The 22,895-nt window shown below is 46.4% G+C and overlaps 1 protein-coding gene across 4 annotated transcripts in view; it reads left to right on the forward strand.

Annotated features, from left to right (window-relative positions):
- SERBP1 (SERPINE1 mRNA binding protein 1) overlaps positions 1–22,895 on the forward strand; it is a 1,097,797-nt gene that overhangs the window by 998,074 nt on the left and 76,828 nt on the right. For all 4 annotated transcript variants that reach the window (XM_044085594.1, XM_044085595.1, XM_044085596.1 and 1 more), the window contains exon 7: positions 14,358–14,609. In XM_044085594.1, coding sequence (XP_043941529.1) covers positions 14,358–14,609 — 252 coding nt within the window. The remainder of the gene's footprint in view (positions 1–14,357; positions 14,610–22,895) is intronic.

The following is a 22,895-nucleotide window of genomic DNA, read 5'->3' on the forward strand; positions in this document are numbered from 1 at the left end:
AATCACAACTGGTGCCCAGTCAAAAGATTGTATTCCTGGGAGCAAGCTTGGACACATCTTCTCAGATGGCATTTCTCACTTCAGAAAAACAGGTCTGACAAACTACTTCAAACAAATGGCCACCAGAACCCAGCTATTTGCAAGAAAAATACTGCAAGCTGTAGGGTTCATGGTCTCATGTATTCTACTAATTCCATATGCAAGACTGCATATGAAGAAACTTCAGTGGTACTTAAAAAGTCTTTTGGTGCCAGCATTCTGAGGGCCTGGAAACAGTCTTTCCAGTCATATCTTGTCTAAGGGCAGAGTTCCTTTGGTGGGCAGAGACATGCAACCACAACAAGCGACTGCTCTTCACTCAACCCCTTGCCGCCCAAACCCTGACAGCAGACGCATCAGACTATGCATGGGGGGGCTCACATAGCAGGCAAACGCATTCAGGGCCACTGGAGCCCAGCCCAGATTCTCCTGCACATCAATCAAAAAGAGATGCTAGCTGTACAGAATGCTCTGGCAGCCTTCAAATACCTAATCTTTCCAGGACAACTGCTTAGAAAAACAGGCATCACCACAGTTTTATATGGTACATAAACAAGCAGGTGGGAACCCATTCTTACCCACTCTGCAGGTTAGCCATGGCCCTGTGGAACACAGCCTTGAGCAACCAAGTGCATCTACAAGCTCATTTCCTGCCAGGCAAACAAAATTCACTGGCAGACTTAAGCAGAAATCTCCTAGACCCACACAAGTGGAAATTGGAGCCCAACACCTTCAACCTTCTGATACAGAGGTGGGGGAGGGACACCAGAGGTGGACCTATTTGCCGCTCCAAAGAACCACCAGTTGAGCAAATTCTGTACCAGGAACTGTCACAAGCAGGGCCTGGAAGGTGAAATGCCCTATCCTTTCTATGGGAAAACCTCTCAATTTATGCCTTTTCCCCCTCTGCCCCTCCTCTCAAAAGTACTACTCAAGATAAAACAGGACAGGCCAAGGGCAATTCTTATTGCCCCAGACTGGCCACGCCAGCACTGGTACTCACTCTTGCACAGTCTGACAATAGTGCTACCCTGGCACCTTCACCAGACTCCTACCCTGCTGTCTCAGCAGGAGGGATAGATTTTGCATCCACAATTGCAATCCCTAAACATCGCAGCCTGGCTTATCCCTTGAATGATGTCATTCTTGAAGCCAGAAGGCCTAGTACTAGGAAATCCTATGCTGAAAAGTGGAAAAGATATTGTTCTTGGAATCAGTCTCAAGGGAAGGAAACAGCAGTGCCCTCCTCACCTCTACTCCTGGGTTACCTAGCAGACCTACTCCACAGAGGCCTATCCTTCTCTTCCATTAAGATTCATGCCTCTGCCATCTCAGCTCATTATAATACTGAGCCACCTCTGTTTTCTCACCCTCTCCTCAAACAGTTCCTGAGAGGGGCTAACAACTTAAGCCCCTTTAGGAGAGCACCCACCCCTGCCTGGGACCGTAACTTTTGTACTGGAAAAGCTTAAGCTTCCCCCTTTTGAACCTGCAGCTAAAACAGAGTTAAAATTCCTCTCTTAGAAAACAGCCTTGCTTTTAGCCATAACGTCAGCAAGAAGAGTATCTGAGTTACAGGCACTAATGGCTGTGGAACCCTTCATTATTTTCCATGCTGACAAGGTTTCCCTCAGGAATAACCCATCCTTTATGCTGAAGGTGGTGTCCTAGTGTGGCTCTAAACCAATCCATCCATTTGCCAACCTTGTTCCCTAACCCTCAGAATAAAGGAGAAGGGATCTTGCATTCCTTGGACGAGCACAGACAGCTCAAGGTTCTACCGTGCACAGACAGCTCAAGGTTGTACCGTGACAGAACTAAACCTTTCAGAAAATATGACCAGCTGCCTAGTCAGCTTTGCTAGGAGGGGCAGAGGGTGAGGCCATTTCAAAGCAAGCTATGTCCAAATGGATAGCACACTGCATCCATTTCTGCTACAAGCACCATGGAAAACCTACCCCACGGGGGATCAGAACACATTCCACTAGGGCTACTTCCACCTCTGCAGCATTTCTCAGGGGAAGTCCCTACCAGGGACATTCTGGAACCTGCAACCTGGAGTTCTGTACACACCTTCACCTAGCATTACCACTTACCAATCTTTTCTAAATCCAGAGCTGGATTTGCTACAGCAGTCTTGCAAGGCCTACTAGCCAGCCCTAACAATTCTTGACTACCTCCACCCTTCCTCAGCTTTGAGAATCAACCCAAGTGTGATGACTGCAACAGTGAAACACGCAGAACGTAGTACTGTTGTGTAAACTTACCATAAATGTAGATGTTTGAGTGTATTCACTGTTGCAGTCCTGATTTCCCTCCCTCCAGCCCCCCTGGCTTTCAATATCTTTCTACCTCTCCTCTCTGTGGCCATTCCTAATGGCATTGGTATTTACTTGTTACTGTTGGTGTTCCCCACTATATACTAGCTTCCTATTTGGGGGGCTCCTGATATTTGAGGCAAGAAAACATGATGAAATAACGTCGGCTGCCTGTTTTATACCCCTGAAGACCTGATGTCATGGAAGAAGCGACAGCATCTGACGCAGAAATCCTAAGACTCTAGTATTCGGGCCAACTGAGGGCTACCTGCAGGCAAATGACCCAAGTGTGATGACTGCAACAGTGAGTACACTCTTAACATCTACATTTATGGTAAGTGTACACAACTGTACTTTTGATGCTTTAGTACACTCCCTGATTGTTTTTAATTTTGTATCAGTGCAATTCCTGTGAAAGGGAGTTAAGAGTTCTGACAGGATTTGTTTACTGTTTGTGCGTTTACTTTTGTTTACTGTTTGTGCATTTACTTTTGAATTTTGAGGGAATACGTGCATGTGTGTGTTGCTTGTGAGCACTTGTCTGGCAGCTTAACTTCCATCTGACTCTTTCCAGCAGCTGAGGAGTGACTTATCTAGCCTACCTAGCCATTTCATAAAATTAAATGACCTTTCATTTGATGTTCATCGTGCATACAGCTGCAGTCGTAACAGATGGGTTCTCCCGCCGTCAGGCAGACCCTCGGTCGGCCGAATTCCAAAGTCTAGGTCCGGCGTCAGTTGTCGTCGCTTCTTCCCTGATGTCAGTGCGACAGGGGTATAAAGGAACCAGCCGACGCCATTTTCTTCAGTCTTTCTTGCCGCACGGTGCCCGAAGCAGAAGCAGTTCGCAAGTGCCGGTCGGCCAGCTCCTGAGATTACGAAAATTTGGAAACCGAAGTCTTCTTAAAAGCTAAGTACCCCGTTGGGGAACCTTTTCTTGCCTCAGACCGATGTCAGACAAAGTTAATAATTGTATTTCTTGTGGGAAGCAAATACCGCATAAGGATTTCCATTCCCTCTGTATACCTTGTTTAGGCCCAGACCACGAGGTTTCGGCCTGCCGCTTTTGTGCTACATTCAACAAACGCACTATTAAGCGTTGGGCGGAGTTCGCCCAGCATTATTTTGGAAAAGTATTTAACTATACTGTCGTCGGATACTCCGACTCCGGTTTTGTCTAAAAAACGAAAAGACAAGGACCGACACGCGAGGTCCGCGACCTCTACTGACACCACGCCAAAGCCAGTTACACGTGGTCCGGTTCTCAGTGAGGCGCCTACGCAGCCCCTGCCTACCGACGACCTGTCTTTGACGGTGTCTCCTGTACCCGAGGTCGCAGGCTCCTCGGCCCACACCCCGACTATAGATACTGAAGCCACTGTTGGCGTTGAAACGGAGAATATGGACAGGTCCACCTCCACTCAAGGTGTCTTCAGACCTTCTTCTTCTTTCTCTATCAAGGCTTTCACTAAGTCTAAAGCAACCATGCACTCTAAGAGACCAGCTACTCAGGGCCCATCTCCAGGCCCCATGCCTAAGAAACAGATGCTTAAAATGGCTGAGGATTTAATTACTCTTATCAGAGGTTCTCAGTCCCCTCCAGACAAAAGACCTAGAGTGGAGGAAGATTCCCCCTCCTCTGATCAGGGCTTCATTATTTCAGAGCACTCTGATGATCAGGAACATTCTTACTCCCCTTTTGAAGACTCTGATGCGGAGGAGTCCATCCCTTCTGTATCCCCCCCCCTGAGGATTACTCATTGGGGAAACGTTGCATACCTTAAGGGAACACTTCCACTGGGAAGGCCAGGATTATTCTGATTCTTAGAAAAGGCTCAGGGAATTTCTCTTGCTTCCTCAGCACAGGCCTCTGGCTATACCTCCTGTCTTGGACATCCTAGATGATGTTTATTCGGAGGCCTGCCTTAACCCGGACTCTCTACCTCCAGCTCCAGTTAAGCCTGACGGGTACTACAGGGTCCCTGACTCTCATCAATTTCTATACAAGAGCCATGCTGCTGACCCAGAAACCATCTCACAGGGCCCCAAGGGAGTTAAGGCCTCCATTGCTAAAAATCCATTGCCTTCTGAGAGAGATTCCAGATCCTTAGAAAGGTGGGGAAAAAAGGTATATACCTTGGCTACCTTATGCATGAGGGCCTTAAACTGTCAGTTTCATATGCTAAAATACCAACAGTTTTTGTTATCACAATTGAAAAGTAAAATGTCACAACCTGAACAACCAGACTTGAAGGAGTTGCAGGATTTGATGCATAGTGCAGAACAAGTGGGTAAGCATACCTTACAATGTGGTTTTGATGGTGTAGAGGCCTCATGCAGAGCTGCTGTTACAGGATCAGTCATACGTAGGCATGCCTGGCTCAAGGAACAAGCCTTGCCTGATCATGTCAAAGCTAAATTACTTGACGCTCCTCTTCAAAAGGATGTACTATTTGGTGCTAATGCTGAGGAGGTATTAAGGAAAATGGAGGAAAAGGCTAAATCAATGCAAACTGTGAAAGAATTCCTACAGGTTCAACCCCCACGTTTTAGTAGAAATTGGCCTTCCAAAAACTGGTCCTTTCCTGCCACAGACAGACCCCAAAGAGGCAGATACAGATGCCCGAGGGGCAGAGGACAATCCCAAGGATCGTATAGAGGCAGACAATGGCAAGCTCCTTCACAAAGAGGTGGTGAGGACAACTCGCAATCTATCAGAAAGCAAACCCAATGACTTTCCACTTTGCATGCCAACCAGGTCTCAAATGGCAGCCCCCTTGGGAGGAAAGCTGGCATTATTTTCAAGAAATTGGCATATTGTCACAAAGGACAAATGGATCCTGGACATTATAAACAGAGGCTACAAATTCCATTTTCACACCCTTCCAAAAATGAGAGGCATGCCAACCTGCCACACAATCAAAGGGCAGAGGCACAAAGGCAAATTACAGATCTCATAAACATGAAAGCTGTTCAAGAGGTACCTACGCACGAACAAGGTCAAGGGTTTTATTCCAGGCTATTTCTGGTGCCAAGGAAGGGAAAAGATTGGAGACCTATTTTGGATCTATCCATCCTAAACACATTTATACTCGTACCAAAATTCAAGATGCTCACTCTACAGCAGCTTCTTCCCATGCTGGGCAAGGAGTCTTGGCTGGTAACATTGGAACTCAAGGAGGCATACCTGCATGTCCCAGTCAGACAAAATTGCAGAAGATACCTCAGATTTCTTGCAGGTTCAACTCATTATCAATTCTCTGCATTGCCCTTTGGCTTATCTACTGCGCCCAGAGTATTCACGAAATGTCTGGCATCAGTAATTGCCTACTGCAGACTTCAAGTGATACAAATATATCCCTATTTGGACGACTGCCTGATCCAAGCGGACAGCAAACACATTCTTCTGAAACATCTGGCTTATGTAATAATGTTATTGAACTCTCTGGGATACACAGTCAACAAAAAGAAATTAAGGCTAATACCCTCTCGGAAGATAATTTTCCTGGGTGCCAACTTGGACACAAACACCCAGATGGCCTACCTCACGCCAGAGAAGCAGGGGCAACTAATTCAATACTTCAGAACATTAGCAAATTGCACCAGGCTTACTGCAAGGAAAGTCTTGCAGGCTCTGGGATTCATGGCATCTTGCATCTTACTAATCCCATGTGCAAAGCTGCATATGAGGAAACTACAATGGTACCTGAAAAACGCATGGTCTCAACACAGCCACAGTTTGGAAACAATAATACCACTAATTCCATGTCTACAAAAGGAATTTCTGTGGTGGGCTCAAGCATGTCAAACAAACACAGGTCTTCTTTTCAGCAAGCCTCAAGCAAATCAAGTCATCACAACAGATGCCTCGGACTATGCCTGGGGGGCGCACATGACAGATCGGTGCATTCAGGGCGAATGGTCCCAAAAAGAAAAGCACCTTCACATCAATCAAAAAGAAATGCTAGCAGTAATAAATGCTATTATAGCTTTCAAGAACTTTCTACAACCACGTCAACTATTGATAAGAACGGATAACACCACAGTTATGTGGTACATAAGCAGGGAGGAACACATTCTTACCCCCTATGCAGACTGGCCATGTCACTTTGGAACATGGCCATGGACTTACAAATGGAACTACAAGCACAGTACTTGCCAGGCAAGGAAAACATGCTGGCAGACAACCTAAGCAGGAATATGACAGATCCACACGAATGGAAGTTGCATCCAAAAGTTTTTGCAGAAATAATCCAAGAATGGGGAAGGCCAGACATAGATCTATTTGCCTCCCACAAAAATCATCAATTGACAAAATTCTGCTCAAGGATCTTCCATCCAAAGGCCTGGAGAGTGGACGCTCTCTCTTTCAGCTGGACATCAATGACAGTTTATGCCTTCCCACCTCTTCCTCTGCTGCCCAAAGTTCTATTGAAGACCAGAGCAGACAGACCAAAGATGATCCTCATTGCTCCGGACTGGCCAAGGCAACACTGGTACCCACTCCTGAGGAGCCTGACGCATTCCCCACCATGGACCCTGCCTCTAATGCCTCTTCTTCTGACTCAACACAGCTTCAAAACTCTTCACAGTCAGCTAAAAACACTCATTCTAGCCGCATGGAAGATTCCTTAGCATCACAGCAGGCCCTACTCTCCAAGGAGGTGCAGGATGTCATTTTGGAGGCCAGAAGGCCATCAGCTAGAAAAGCTTACTCCGCAAAATGGAAATTTTTTGTGCCTGGAATGAGAAAAAGGGCCAGGACCCTGGAAAACTGAATTTACCTCAAATACTACAATATTTGACTGAACTGCTAAGCAGTGGACTTTCTTTCTCCTCCATCAAAATCCATGCCTCAGCCAGTTCTGCAGAATACAACACTGATCCACCTTTATTCTCTCACCCTCTCTTAAGACAGTTTCTCACAGGGGCTAAGAATTTAAGACCTCCAAGGAAACGACCAATACCTGCTTGGGATCTTAATTTCATTTTGGAAAAACTGACCCTGCCTCCTTTTGAGCCAGCTGCTTCATCAGATTTGCAATATTTGTCCTGGAAAACAGCTTTCCTTCTGGCTATCACCTCAGCTCGTAGAGTTTCAGAATTACAGGCTCTCATGGCTGTCCAGCCTTTTATCATCTTCCATCAGGACAGAGATGTCCTTCAAGGATGCATCTGCAGTCATAACATATGGGTTGTCCTGCCTCAGGCAGCCCTTCGGTTGGCCCGATTCCAAAGTCTGGGTCCGGCCTCAGCTGATGTCGCACTTCACCCGACGTCATAGCTCCTGAGGTATAAAGGCATCAGCCAACGCCATTTTCCCCAGTCTTTCTTGCCGCGCGGTGCCCGAAGCAGAAGCTGTTCGCAAGTGCCGGTCGGTCAGATCCAGAGATTTCAGCTACCAAAGACTTCTAAAAAAGCTAAGTACCCCGTTGGGGACTCTTTCTTGCCTCAGCCGATGTCAAAGTAAATAATTGTTTAACTTGTGGGAAACAAATACCTCATAAGGATTTCCACTCTTACTGCCTTCCTTGCTTAGGCCCAGACCACGACGTATCAGCTTGTTTAGCCTGTGCTTCCTTCAACCGACGGACACTTAGACGTCGGTCGGAGTTTGCTGAAGAGTTTTTTGCCTCCGCTTTTGCATATCAAATGCCGTTGGAGACTCAGACTACACATTTAGCTAAAAAAACGCAAGGAAAAGGACCGACACTCGCTGCCCGCGGTTTCGGCTGAAACCACGATTAGGCCTACTGCGAGTGTCTCTGTTTCGGCTGAGACCGAGACCTCAGTTCTCCCTTCGGCCCAAAGCATGCCTCCGACAACCGAGGCCACACAGGCCCCGGCTGAGTCGGCTACAGAAATTCTTACTGAAGAAGCAGGCACACAGGATTTGTCCGACACCATTCCGTTGGACATCTCTACTCCTGCACGTGGGGCAGCTAGACCCCCCGCTTCTATGTCTATCAAGGCCTTCTCCAGGGCTAAAGCAGCTAAACTTTCCAAGGCCTTACCTACAAAAGCTCCGTCTCACAGACCTACCTCAAGTTCTCAGATTCTCAGCCTTGCTGAGGACCTTATTTCTCTGATCAGGGGATCCCAACCTCACCCAGACAGGGCCTCACAACCCCCTCCTGATAAGAGGCCTAGGACTGAACCCCCTGAACCTCTCTCTTCTGACTATTCCTCGGATGGTTCAGATTTATCTGACCATCAGGAAGGACCATACTCACCTTATGAGGATTCTGATGCAGAAGACTCCATTCCTTCTGCCTCCCCTCCAGAAGAATTTTCATTTGGGGAAACTCTACACTCAATGAGGGAACACTTCCAATGGCAGGGTCAGGATTTCTCTGATTCTAGGAAAAGGCTAAGGACTTTTTTTACACTTACCTCAGCATAGGCCTTTAGCCATATTACCTTTACTATCAGTTGTTGATGATGCATACAATGATGCCAGTACTGCCCCTGATTCTCTTCCCCCGGCCCCTGCCAAACCTGACGGATACTACAGGGTCCCAGATTCTCACTTCCACTTTTATAAGGCCCATGCTGCAGACCCAGAAACCATTTCTCAGGGCCCTGAAGGTGTTGCAGCTGCCTCTGCCAAAAAAAACCCTACCCTCTGAAAGAGAATCAAGAGCATTAGAGAGATGGGGTAAAAAGGTTTATACATCTGCTACTCTTTCTGCCAGGGCTTTAAACTGTCAATTTCACATGATACAGTACCAGGAATTTTTGTTAGATCAGCTGAATAAAAAGCTGTCCTCTCCTGAACCTTTAGACCGTAAGTCCCTTCAGGATTTGGTACACAACTCTCAGCAGGTCAGTAATCATTTCTTAAAATGTGGCTATGATGCACTGGAGGCTTCATTTAGATCAGCTATGACTGGAGCAGTGATTCGAAGGCATGCCTGGCTAAAAGAACAATCCTTGCCAGACCATGTTAAGTCTAAACTCCTAGATGCCCCTATGGAGAAACAAAGTTTATTTGGCTCCCCCCGCACAGGAGGTTCTAAAGAAAGTGGAAGAAAAAGCAAAATCTGTCCAAACAGTCAAGGATTTTCTGCAGGTCCAACCTCCGAGGTTCAGCAGAAATTGGCCTTCAAAGAATTGGTCCTTTCCAGACACCTCCAGAGCACAGAGAGGCAGAAATAGACGCCCAAGAGGCAGAGGTCAATCAAGGAGTGCCTACAGGGGTCGTCAGTGGCAACCTGCCAACCAGAGAAGTGCCGCCACAGCTGCGACTGCAACCACTTCCACAGGACAGACACAATGACTTGGCCCTGATTCCGCCTACCAGGGAACAACTGGAAGCACCCTTGGGCGGAAAGCTAGCTTTATTTTCAAAAAACTGGCATTGCATTACAGGAGACAAATGGACTTTGCAAACATTAGACAAAGGCTACAGGTTTCACTTCCACACTCTACCAAAAAAGAGAGGAATGCCAAACCTTCCACCAAGCCAGAAATCAGAGGCCCTAAAACAAATTATCAGCTTACTAAGGATGAGAGCAATAGAAAAGGTACCATCTATGGAACAAGGCCAAGGATTTTACTCCAGACTATTCCTTGTACCAAGAAAAGAAAATCAATGGAGGCCTATTCTCGACTTGTCCGCACTGAACACCTATCTCATTGTTCCAAAATTCAAGATGCTGACCCTGCAGCAACTTCTTCCCATGTTGGGCAAGGAGTCTTGGCTGGTGACTCTAGATCTCAAGGAGGCATACCTGCACGTCCCTATACGACCAGATTGCAGAAGACACCTCAGATTTCTTGCAGGATCAGAGCATTATCAATTCTCAGCATTGCCCTTTGGCTTATCTACTGCGTCCAGAGTATTCACAAAATGCCTGGCATCAGTAATTGCACATTGCAGGCTTCAGGGAATTCAAATCTACCCATACCTGGACGACTGCCTAATACTAGCGGACAACAAGACAAAAATAATAAAGGATTTGGCCTATGTCATACAACTGCTGCAAGCCTTGGGATACACAGTCAACATACAAAAGTCAAGACTAGTGCCATCCCAAAGGATAACATTTTTGGGTGCAGAACTGGACACAATAACTCAGATGGCTTTTCTCACAGAAGAAAAACAAAAGCAACTACCAGTCTACTTCATGGCATTAACAAGACAAACTCAGCTTACTGCAAGGAAAGTCCTGCAGGCCCTGGGTTACATGGCATCCTGCATAATCTTGATCCCACATGCCAGGCTACATATGAGAAAATTACAATGGTACCTAAGGAATGTATGGTCTCAACACAGACACAGTCTAGAAGCCCTGATACCAATCATTCCATGCCTGAAAAAAGAATTCCTGTGGTGGGCTCGGGCCTGCCAGATCAACAGAGGATTGCCTTTTCACAAACCACATCCAAGACAGACCATCACCACGGACGCCTCAGACCTAGGCTGGGGGGCACACATGGAAGACAAGTGTATCCAAGGCCTATGGTCCCAAGACCAGCTGAATCTACACATAAATCTAAAGGAGATGCTGGCAGTGAAGCATGCAATCGAGGCATTCAAATCATTCCTCCAGCAAGGACACCTGCTGATAAGGACGGACAATACCACAGTCATGTGGTACATCAACAAACAGGGAGGCACACATTCATACCCTCTAGGCTGGATGGCAATGGACCTGTGGAACTTAGCCCTGAATCTCAACATCCAACTGCAGGCCAGATTCATACCAGGAAAAGAGAATTCACTAGCAGACAGCTTAAGCAGAACTACCACGGATGCTCACGAATGGATGCTGCATCCAGACATCTTCAAAACCATAAAGAAATGGGGAATGCCAGAGATAGACCTGTTCGCCTCCCCACTCAACCACCAACTGAAGAAATTCTGCTCAAGAGTATACCACGCACAAGCCTGGAGGGTGGACTCCCTTTCTTTCAGCTGGAAGGCCCTGACAGTATATGCCTTTCTACCTCTCCCATTGATGTACAAAGTTCTACTGAAGATCAGAGAGGAACAGCCAAAGGTAATTCTGATAGCTCCAGACTGGCCAAGGCAGCATTGGTACCCGCTACTGAGAAGCATGTCTCGGACGAACTCATGGCCTCTACCTCTATGTCCCTTACTTCTAACGCAGAACAACTACAAGACCCTGCATCCAAACTTAAAAACGCTGCAGCTAACTGCTTGGAAAATTGCATAAAACAAAACCAACCTGTTTTATCTCAGAGGGTTAAGGACATTATCCTGGAGGCTCGCAGACCCTCCACAAGGAAAACATATTTAGCCAATTTAAGAGATTCCTCATTTGGAGTGCAGCAAAGGGAACAAATGTCACACTGGCAAACCTAGCACACATCCTAGAATACTTAGCAGAACTGTTCCACAATGGCTTGTCCTATTCTTCCATTAAGATTCATGCATCAGCAATTTCAGCAGAGTACAACATGAATTCTCCTGTCTTCTCTCATCCTCTCCTCAGGCAATTTTTGAGAGGGATCAAAAATGTAAAACCTCCAAGGAAACCACCTCTGCCTGCATGGGATCTCAATTTTGTGCTAGAAAAATTAACACTTCCCCCTTTTGAACCAGCAGCAACAGCAGACTTACAGTTCTTATCTTGGAAAACTGCCTTCCTGCTAGCAATCACTTCAGCAAGAAGGGTATCCGAGTTACAGGCATTAATGGCAGTGCAGCCTTTCCTTATCTTTCACCAGGATAGAGTGTCTCTGAGAACCAATCCTACTTTTTTGCCAAAGGTGGTATCCAGGGTATCCTTGAACCAAGCTATTCATTTACCTACATTCTTCCCTAACCCACAGAACAGGGGGGGGAAACTACTACACACCTTGGATGTACACAGACAACTGCACTACTATCTGGACAGAACTAAGGCCAGCAGAAAAACTGACCAGCTTCTGGTACCATATGCAACAGGAGTGCAAGGAAAAGCGATTTCAAAACAGACAATCTCAAAATGGATAGGAAATTGCATTCGATTCTGCTACTCATTTCATGGAAAGACAACTCCTGAAAATATCAGGCCTCACTCCACAAGAGCTACAGCCACCACTACAGCTTTCCTACGAGGAGTGGCTACCAAAGACATTTTAGAAGCTGCTACTTGGAGCTCCGTGCTTACATTTGCCAAGCATTACAATCTTCCTTTATACTCCAGATCCCGAGCAGGTTTTGCAACTGCAGTTTTACAAGGGATCTTAACTACACCATCATTATCTTAGTGCCTCCTCCCCAGTTTGGCTATGGTATTCTACCCATATGTTATGACTGCAGATGCATCCTTGAAGGACATAGTACAGTTTTGTACCTACCATAAATGTAGATGTCCGATAGGTATGCATCTGCAGTCAGGATTACCCACCCTCCTTCCCCTCTGTGGTATTCCTAGGGTACTTACCCCTCTCTTAGCTAGCTGGGGGAATCTATTATGGTGTATTTGTTTGTATGTATATATGTATATATACTTTTTGATTTCTACTGTTTGGAATTTTCTACTTTTATACAAATTTAGCCTTCCTTGAGGGCACCTGGCATCTGGGGCAAGAAACACTGAGGAAAATGGTGTCGGCTGATGCCTTTATACCCCAGGAGCTATGACGTCGGGTGAAGTGCGACATCAGCCGAGGCCGGACCCAGACTTTGGAATCGGGCCGACCGAAGGGCTGCCTGAGGCAGGACAACCCATATGTTATGACTGCAGATGCATACCTATCGGACATCTACATTTATGGTAGGTACAAAACTGTACTTTTCCTTACGAACCAACCCATCCTTTATGCCTAAAGTGGTATCCAGGGTAGCTTTAAATCAGGCCATACATTTACCTACTTTTTATCCTAATCCTCAAAACAAAGGGGAAAGATTACTACATTCCTTGGACATCCACAGACAACTGCGTTATTATTTGGACAGAACAAAACCTTTCAGAAAATCAGAACAGCTCTTTGTGGCCTATGCAGTAGGAGCTCAAGGAAAGCCAATTTCCAAACAGACAATTTCAAAATGGTTAGCCCACTGCATACGCTTTTGCTATTCCTTTCATGGCAAAACTGTGCCTACAGGCATTAGAACTCATTCCACCAGGGCCACTGCCACCTCTGCAGCCTTCCTCAGAGGAGTTCCTACCAAGGATATTTTGGAAGCAGCCACTTGGAGTTCTGTGCATACCTTCTCCAAGCACTACTACCTACCATTATACTCCAAATCTAGAGCAGGCTTTGCCACTGCAGTCTTGCATGGCATTTTGGCTCCTCCTAGTTACACCTAGTGCCTACCACCCCTTTCTTAGCTTTGGGATTCTACCCATCTGTTATGACTGCAGCTGTATGCACGATGAACATAGTACAGTTTTGTACCTACCATAAATGTAGATGTTCGAGTGCTAATACAGCTGCAGTCCAGGTTTCCCTCCCTCCTTCCCCTCTAGGGGTATTCTTTTATGGTGTATTTGCTTGCAACTACTGTTTTTTGATTATATTGCATTGCATTATTGCCTAATTTTAAATATTGCCTTCCTTCTGGGGGCACCTGGCATCTGGGGCAAGAAAAACTGAAGAAAATGGCATCGGCTGGTTCCTTTATACCCCTGTCGCACTGATGTCAGGGAAGAAGCGACGACGGACCTAGACTTTGGAATTCGGCCGACCGAGGGTCTGCCTGACGGCAGGAGAACCCATCTGTTATGACTGCAGCTGTATTTGCACTCGAACATCTACATTTATGGTAGGTACAAAACTGTACTTTTTGATATATTTACGTACCTGGAGTTAAAATAGACATTTTCAGATGGTAATAGTCATCCTGAGTTTATATGGAGTCCTCCATTAGTGTTCAGCAGGAGGTGGTTGATGGGTAGACTAAGCTTAGACTGTAGACTTGTCCTTACCATATGAACACGTGATTAGTGCATTTTGACCCTAATTGCAGACATCCAGTAGAATGTTTATGCTTTATTTGTTGACTGCAGTGAATCTGAGCTTAAAACAAGATTTGTATTTCAGGTACATGCAGATGATGGATTTGCTGACCACCATGTTCGAAAGCCCGCAAATGACATCACTTCTCAGCTTGAGATCAATTTTGGAGACCTTGGACGACCAGGACGTGGTGGCAGAGGAGGAAGAGGGGGTCGTGGCCGTGGTGGTGGTGGTGGAGGTGGAGGAGGTGGAGGAGGAGGAGGAGGTGGTGGAGGAGGAGGAGGAGGAGGAGGAGGTGGTGGAGCTGTAAGACCCAGTCGTGGGCGACCTGATAAGGTAAAATGTTTTGAGAACTATTCACTGAAGTATTCGTCTGTTTACTTGGCCGGAGGTCCCCGCATAGCAGATGTGCTTCTCTATCTGTTGCAGTATTCTTTACCTGACTGAGTTGCCTGCCCAGGTGACCTGACATTGACCAGTATACCAAAGTCTTTTACTACTGATAGGTACATGGTACGTTTCACATAAGCCTGCTATTGGACGTAGGCCATAAAAATGACAAATGCGCTTACCATCCTTAGAACTTTTTTGCAGCCAGTCAGATCACCTGTCCCGGACATCAATCTGCTGCCAGAATCAAATGATGTCCTTCAAGAATGCAACTGCAGTCATAACATGTGGGATGTCCTTCAAGGATGCATCTGCAGTCATAACAAATGGGTTGTCCTGTCGTCAGGCAGCCCTTCGGTCGGCCGGATTCCAAAGTCTGGGTCCGGCTTCGGCTGATGTCGCACTTCACCCGACGTCATCTCTGCTGGTCTTCGGGTATAAAGGCATCAGCCGACGCCATTTTCCTCAGTCTTTCTTGCCGCGTGGCTCAAGCAGAAGCTGTTCGCAAGTGCCGGTCGGTCAGATCCAGAGATTACTACTACCGAATACTTCTTCGAAGACTTCTAAAAAGCTAAGTACCCCGTTGGGGACTCTTTCTTGCCTCAGCCGATGTCAGAAAAAGTCAATAACTGTTTAACTTGTGGGAAACCAATACCTCATAAAGATTTCCACTCTTACTGCCTGCCTTGCTTAGGCCCAGACCACGACGTAGCAGCCTGTTCAGCCTGTGCTTCCTTCAACTGACGAACGCTTAGGCGTCGGTCGGAGTTTGCTGAACAGTTTTTCGGCTCAGATTTTGCGTACATTATGCCGTCGGATCCTCTGACTACCCAAATTGTTAAAAAAACGCAAAGAAAAAGACCGACACTCGCGGTCCGCGGTTTCGGCCGAAACCACGGTTAAGCAAGCCGCAAGTGTCTCGGTTTCGGCCGAAACCGAGAAAACCGGTCAACCTTCAGCCGAATCCATGACTACTACTGAGGCTCCTGCTACCTTAGTCGAATCGGCCTCTGAAGTTTTGCCTCCTACTGTGGTTCCTAGTGATTTATCAGACACCATCCCTTTGGATGTCTCTACCCCAGCACGTGGTGCTGCTAGGCCTCCTGCAGCCATGTCTATTAAGGCCTTTGCCAGGGCTAAAGCAGCCAAAACTGTTAAATCAGTGCCTGTTAAGCCCCCCTCACACAGGCCCTCTTCTAGTTCACAAATGCTTACTCTGGCAGAGGATTTAATATCCTTAATTAGAGGATCCCAATCTCACCCAGACAGGGCCTCTCAGCCCCCAGAAAAGAGACCTAGAGCAGAGCCCCCCGAGCCAGTGTCCTCTGATGATTCTTCGGATGACTCAGACATTACAGAACAGCCAGAGGCTCCTTTTTCTACTTATGAAGATTCCGATGCTGAAGAATCCATTCCATCTGCCTCCCCACCAGAGGAATTTTCCTTTGGCGAAACCTTACATGCCATGAGAGAACAATTCCAATGGCAGGGACAAGATTTCTCAGATTCAAGAAAAAGGCTTAGGACTTTTCTGCACTTACCACAGCATAGGCCCTTAGCTATACCTCCAGTACTGCCTGTTGTGGATGATGCATTTAATGATGTTTGCACTGCTCCTGATACTTTACCTCCAGCCCCTACCAAACCAGATAGATTTTACAGGGTGCCAGACACTCATCACCACCTATACAAGGCCCCACTTGCAGATCCTGAGACTATATCCCAGGGGCCTAAGGCAGTGGCCTCGACTTCACCAAAAACCCTATTCCTTCTGAAAGGGAATCCAGGTCATTAGAGAGATGGGGGAAAAAAGTTTACACCTCTGCTACTCTCTCAGCTAGAGCTCTAAACTGTCAGTTTCATATGATCCAATACCAAGAGTTTATGCTTGATCAGTTAACTAAGAAGCTGTCCTCTGATGACTCCTTAGATAAGAAATATGTTTTAGAAATGGTGAATAACATTCAGCAGGTTAGTAACCATTCTTTAAAATGTGGCTATGATGCACTGGAGGCTTCATTTAGATCAGCCATGACTGGCACAGTGATAAGAAGGCATGCATGGTTGAAAGAACAGGTCTTGCCGGATCATGTTAAAGCAAAGCTGTTAGATGCTCCTATGGATAAGGCCAGTTTATTTGGTACACCTGCTCAGCAAGTAATGAAGAAAATGGAAGAGAAGGCAAAATCTGTACAAACAGTTAAGGATTTCTTACAGGTTCAGCCCCAAGGTTTAGCAGGAACTGGCCTGCTGGTCCTTTCCAGACTCCTCAAAATCTCAAAGAGGCAGGAATAGACGCTCTAGAGGCAGAAATCAATCCAGAGGAGGTGCCTACAGAGGACGACAGTGGCAAGGCAATAACCAAGGCACAGACACAACCACTGCCACTGCAACAGGACAAACACAGTGACTTGGCTCTGACACCGCCTACCAGGGAGCAAATATCAGCACCTTTAGGCGGAAAGTTAGCCTTATTTTCGAAAAATTGGCACTATATCACAAAAGACAAGTGGATTTTGCAAACCATAGACCAAGGCTACAGGTTCCACTTCCACACCTTACCAGTAAAAAGAGGAATGCCAAACCTACCTCCAAATCAAAAAAACAGAAGCTCTAAAGCAGATAGCTCAATTAACAAAGATGAGAGCTGTGGAAAGAGTACCAATAACAGAACAGGGCAAAGGATTCTACTCCAGACTCTTCCTAGTACCAAGAAAAGAGAAAAGTTGGAGACCTATTCTCGACCTGTCCGTCTTAAACACATACATCATTGTCCCAAAATTCAAAATGCTGACCCTACAGCAACTTCTTCCCATGCTGGGCAAGGAGTGTTGGCTGGTAACTCTAGATCTCAAGGAGGCATACCTGCACGTCCCCATACGACCAAATTGCAGAAGATACCTCAGATTTCTTGCAGGATCAGAGCATTATCAATTCTCAGCATTGCCCTTTGGCTTATCTACTGCGCCCAGAGTATTCACAAAATGCCTGGCATCAGTAATCGCTCACTGCAGGCTAGAGGGAATCCAAATTTATCCATACCTGGACGACTGCCTGTTACAAGCGGACAACAAAAGCAAGCGGACAACAGATTTACAAAGAGTCATTTGCTTACTACAAGCCCTGGGATACACAGTCAATTTAAAAAAGTCAAGACTGATACCATCCCAAACAAGAACATTCTTGGGTGCGGAATTGGACACAGTAAAACAAATGGCATTCCTAACTGCAGAAAAACAAGAACAACTCCCTCTTTACTTCTTGGCATTAACACAACAGAACAAACTAACAGCAAGAAAAATACTGCAGGCCTTGGGCTTCATGCATAATCCTGGTCCCACATGCCAGACTGCATATGAGAAAACTACAGTGGTACCTAAAGAATTTATGGTCTCAACACAGGCACAGCTTAGAAACCGAAATCCCACTAATCCCATGCCTGAAACAGGAGTTCCTATGGTGGGCTCAAGCATGCCAGTCAAACCCAGGCTTGCCCTTCCACAACTTTCAAGCAAGCCAAATTATCACAACGGACGCCTCAGACCATGGATGGGGGGCGCACATGTTGGACAAATGCATACAAGGATTGTGGACTCCAGACCAGCTGCACCTGCACATAAACCAAAAAGAAATGCTGGCAGTAAAACTAGCAATCCAGAAATTCAGACCATTCCTCAAAGAAGGCCATTTAATGATAAGGACAGACAACACCACAGTCATGTGGTACATCAACAAACAGGGAGGCACTCATTCATACCCGCTATGCAGAATGACTCTGGACCTTTGGAATATGGCTCTGAGCTACAACATCCAGTTACAGGCAATATTTGTGCCGGGAAAAGAAAACATCCTAGCAGACATGTTAAGCAGAACCACCTCGGATGCTCACGAATGGATGCTACACCCGACATCTTCAAGGCCATCACAAAGAAATGGGGAATGCCACAAATAGATCTATTCGCATCCCCACTCAATCACCAGCTCAAAAAATTCTGCACAAGGACATACCACCCACTTGCATGGAAGGTGGACTCTCTATCCTTCAGTTGGAAAGGCCTGACAGCATATGCATTCCCACCTCTTCCTTTGATGCACAAGGTACTACTGAAAATCAAAGAGGAACGCCCAAGGATAATCCTGATAGCTCCGAATTGGCCAAGACAACACTGGTATCCATTGCTGAGGAGCATGTCTCAGGGGAGAATGTGGTCAATACCCCTGATGCCTTTGATGTTAACTCAGAACAACTACAACATCATGCACCCAAACCTAAAAACCTTGCAACTGACTGCCTGGAACATCACATAGCAGCAACTAACCCAGACCTATCCCAAAGGGTTAAAGACATTATCCTTGAAGCCCGCAGACCTTCAACAAGAAGGAACTATGCAGGAAAATGGAAAAGGTTTGTCATTTGGAGCACTGAAAGAGGAAAAGATGTGTCGAACATAGACATTGCTAACATCCTGGAGTACTTGGCAGAGCTTCTACATACAGGCCTGTCCTATTCCTCCATCAAGATACATGCATCAGCTATTTCAGCAGAGTACAGCTTCGATCCACCTGTCTTTTCGCATCCTCTACTCAGACAGTTCCTCAGAGGGATCAAGAATGTAAAACCTCCTAGGAAACCACCATTACCAGCATGGGACTTGAACTTTGTGCTAGAAAAATTGACACTCCCTCCATTTGAACCAGCAGCAACAGCAGATCTTCAACATCTATCATGGAAAACTGCTTTCCTACTGGCAATTACTTCAGCAAGGAGGGTTTCGGAACTACAGGCCTTAATGGCAGTGCAACCCTTCCTAATCTTCCATCAAGATAGGGTGTCCATGAGAACTAATCCTACATTTATGCCTAAGGTGGTATCCAGAGTGTCCTTAAACCAGGCAATCCACCTACCTACCTTCTTTCCCAATCCACAGAACAGGGGGGAAAGACTGCTGCATACCTTGGATGTACATAGACAGTTACGCTACTACCTGGACAGAACCAAAGGTAATAGAAAAACTGACCAGCTTTTAGTAGCCTATGCAACAGGAAGGGAAGGAACAGCAATTTCCAAACAGACAATCTCCAAATGGATAGGAAATTGCATAAGATTCTGTTACTCTTACCATGGAAAACCAATTCCACAGAACATAAGACCTCATTCTACAAGGGCTACAGCCACTACCATAGCTTTCTTACGAGGAGTGGCAACCAAGGACATTATTGAGGCGGCTACTTGGACCTCCGTGCATACATTTGCCAAGCATTACAATTTACCTCTATACTCTAGATCCCGAGCAGGGTTTGCCACTGCTGTACTGCAAGGGATACTAACTACACCATAATTCTTCTTCCTCCTCCCCTAGTTTGGCTATGGTATTCTACCCATTTGTTATGACTGCAGATGCATCCTTGAAGGACATAGTACAGTTTTGTACCTACCATAAATGTAGATGTCCTAACAGGATAGCATCTGCAGTCAGGATTACCCACCCTCCTTCCCCTCTGTGGTACTCCTAGGGTATTTACCCTCCTAATAGCTAGCTGGGGAGTCCCTTATGGTGTATTTGTTTGTATATATGTACATACATGCTTATTTTTTGTGTTTGCCTTCTACTATTTTGGAAACATTGGCATTTATCCGAAATTTAGCTTTCCAAGAGGGCAATTGGCATCTGGGGCAAGAAACACTGAGGAAAATGGCGTCGGCTGATGCCTTTATACCCGAAGACCAGCAGAGATGACGTCGGGTGAAGTGCGACATCAGCCGAAGCCGGACCCAGACTTTGGAATCCGGCCGATCAAGGGCTGCCTGACGACAGGACAACCCATTTGTTATGACTGCAGATGCTATCCTGTTCGGACATCTACATTTATGGTAGGTACAAAACTGTACTTTGTCCTGCCTCAGGCAGCCCTCGGTCGGCCGGATTCCAAAGTCTGGGTCCGACGTCGGCTGATGTCGCATTTCTCTCTGACGTCAGAGCGGCTGGTGTACATAAGCATCAGCCGACGCCATTTTCTTCAGTCTTTCTTGCCGCGCGGTGCCCGAAGCAGAAGCAGTTCGCAAGTGCCGGTCGGTCAGCTGCTGTATTCTACGATACCGAAGTCATCAAAAAAGCTAAGTACCCCGTTGGGGACCTTTTCTTGCCTTAGCCGATGTCAGAAATTACTGAAAAAGTTAACAATTGTCTTTTTTGTGGTAAACAAATACCTCATAAGGATTTCCACTCTTACTGCCTCCCTTGCCTTGGCCCAGACCACGACATCTCGGCCTGTGTAGCCTGTGCTCGCTTCAACAAGCGCACACTCAGGCGCCGGGCGGAGTTCGCTGAAGATTTTTTCGGCGATAAATTTGCCTACACCATGCCGTCGGATCTTCCGACATCGCAAACTCCCAAAAAGCGAAAAGACCGGGACCGACATCCTCAGCCCGCGTCTACCACCGACTCCACGCCAAAACCTAGCACGAGTGCTCCGGTTCCCTCTGAGACGGTCTCTCCACCGCTCCGAACCGAAGACACCGCATTACCGACGACTCCGATTCCAGACATTACTCCGCCAGTTATAGACTTTCCTCCGGATACCGAAACCGAGGAAATGCCCGAGACCATTGCTGCAGACAAGGTCACTCCTGCACGTGGAGCTGCCAGGTCTCCTATGGCCATGTCTATTAAGGCCTACACTAGGGCTAAGGCAGCCAGCAAAACAAAGCATATTACTTCTAAATCCTTACCTCAGCCGACTCCGGAGACACAAATTATGTCCATGGCTGCTGATTTAATTTCCATGATTAGAGGTTCACAGGCCCATCCTGAGAGCATCCCAGCCTCCTCCTGATAAAAAGCCCCGGGTTGAACCCTCTGACCCTACTCCTTCGGATGAAGACTCTGAGGGCTCTGTCCACTTTGATAGCCAGGAAGAGCTCTTCCAGACCTATGAGGACTCGGATGCAGAAGATTCCATCCCTTCGGCCTCCCCTCCTGAGGATATTTCTTTTGGGGAAGTTCTGCACACCATGAGGGAACATTTCAAGTGGCAGGGTCAGGAATATTCTGATTCTAGGAAACGCCTTAGGACTTTCCTTAAGAAGCCTCAGCACAGGCCCTTAGCTATTCCTCCTGTACTTGATGTTCTGGATGATTTGTATTCTGACTCTAGTGCTACCCCTGATTCTCTTCCTCCTGCTCCAGCCAAGCCAGACAGGTATTACAGGGTCCCAGAAACTCATTCCCATTTATTCAGGGCCCATACTGCTGATTTGGAAACTATTTCACAGGGGCCTAAAGGAGTTTCAGCCTCCACCTCAAAAATCCTTTGCCCTCCAACAGGGAAGCAAGGTCATTAGAGAGATGGGGCAAAAAGGTTTACACATCCACTACCTTATCTATGAGTGCTTTAAATTGCCTTTTTCATATGTTACAATATCAGGATTATCTCTTAGAAGATTTACAAAAAACATTAGCTTCTCCTGATCCTTTAGACAGGAAGACTTTGCAGGAAGCTGTACATAACACTCAGCAAGTAAGCAATCACTTCCTGCAGTGTGGATATGATGCACTGGAAGCTTCATGTAGGGCAGCTATGACAGGGGCAGTGATTCGTAGACATGCTTGGTTAAAAGATCAACCTCTACCAGATCATGTAAAAGCAAAACTTCTGGATGCACCTTTGGAAAAGAACAAGCTTTTTGGTGCAAATGCTAAGGATGTGTTAAAGACCATCGAAGAAAAAGCAAAACAAGTTCAGACTGAGAAAGATTTCCTCCAGGTTCACCCCCCCCAGATTCAGTAGGAATTGGCCTTCAAAAAACTGGTCCTTTCCTAATCCAGAAAAGTTTCAAAGGGGTAAGAACAGACGTGGCCGAGGAAGAGGCCAATACAGAGGCCCTTACAGGGGACGACAATGGCAGCCAGGAAACCAAAGAAGTGACGCAGGGGTTTCACCTGCCCAACAACCACAAACTCAATGACTTTCCTCTACTACCGCCTACCAGGGAACAACTAGAAGCTCCCTTGGGCGGGAAATTATCTCTGTTTGCAGAAAACTGGCACAGACTGACAAAGGACAATTGGATTTTGGACATTATAGACCGAGGGTACAGGTTTCATTTTCATACCTTACCAAGAAAACAAGGCATGCCAAACCTACCACAAAATCAAAGGGCAGAGGCTATCAAGCAAATCACTCTGCTGACTCGAATGAAAGCAATAGAAAGAGTTCCACAACAAGAACAGG

This window comes from Protopterus annectens, chromosome 10.part0 (genome assembly GCF_019279795.1).
Source record: "Protopterus annectens isolate FY-2018-M chromosome 10.part0, PAN1.0, whole genome shotgun sequence".
NCBI classification, from domain to species: Eukaryota; Metazoa; Chordata; order Ceratodontiformes; family Protopteridae; genus Protopterus; species Protopterus annectens.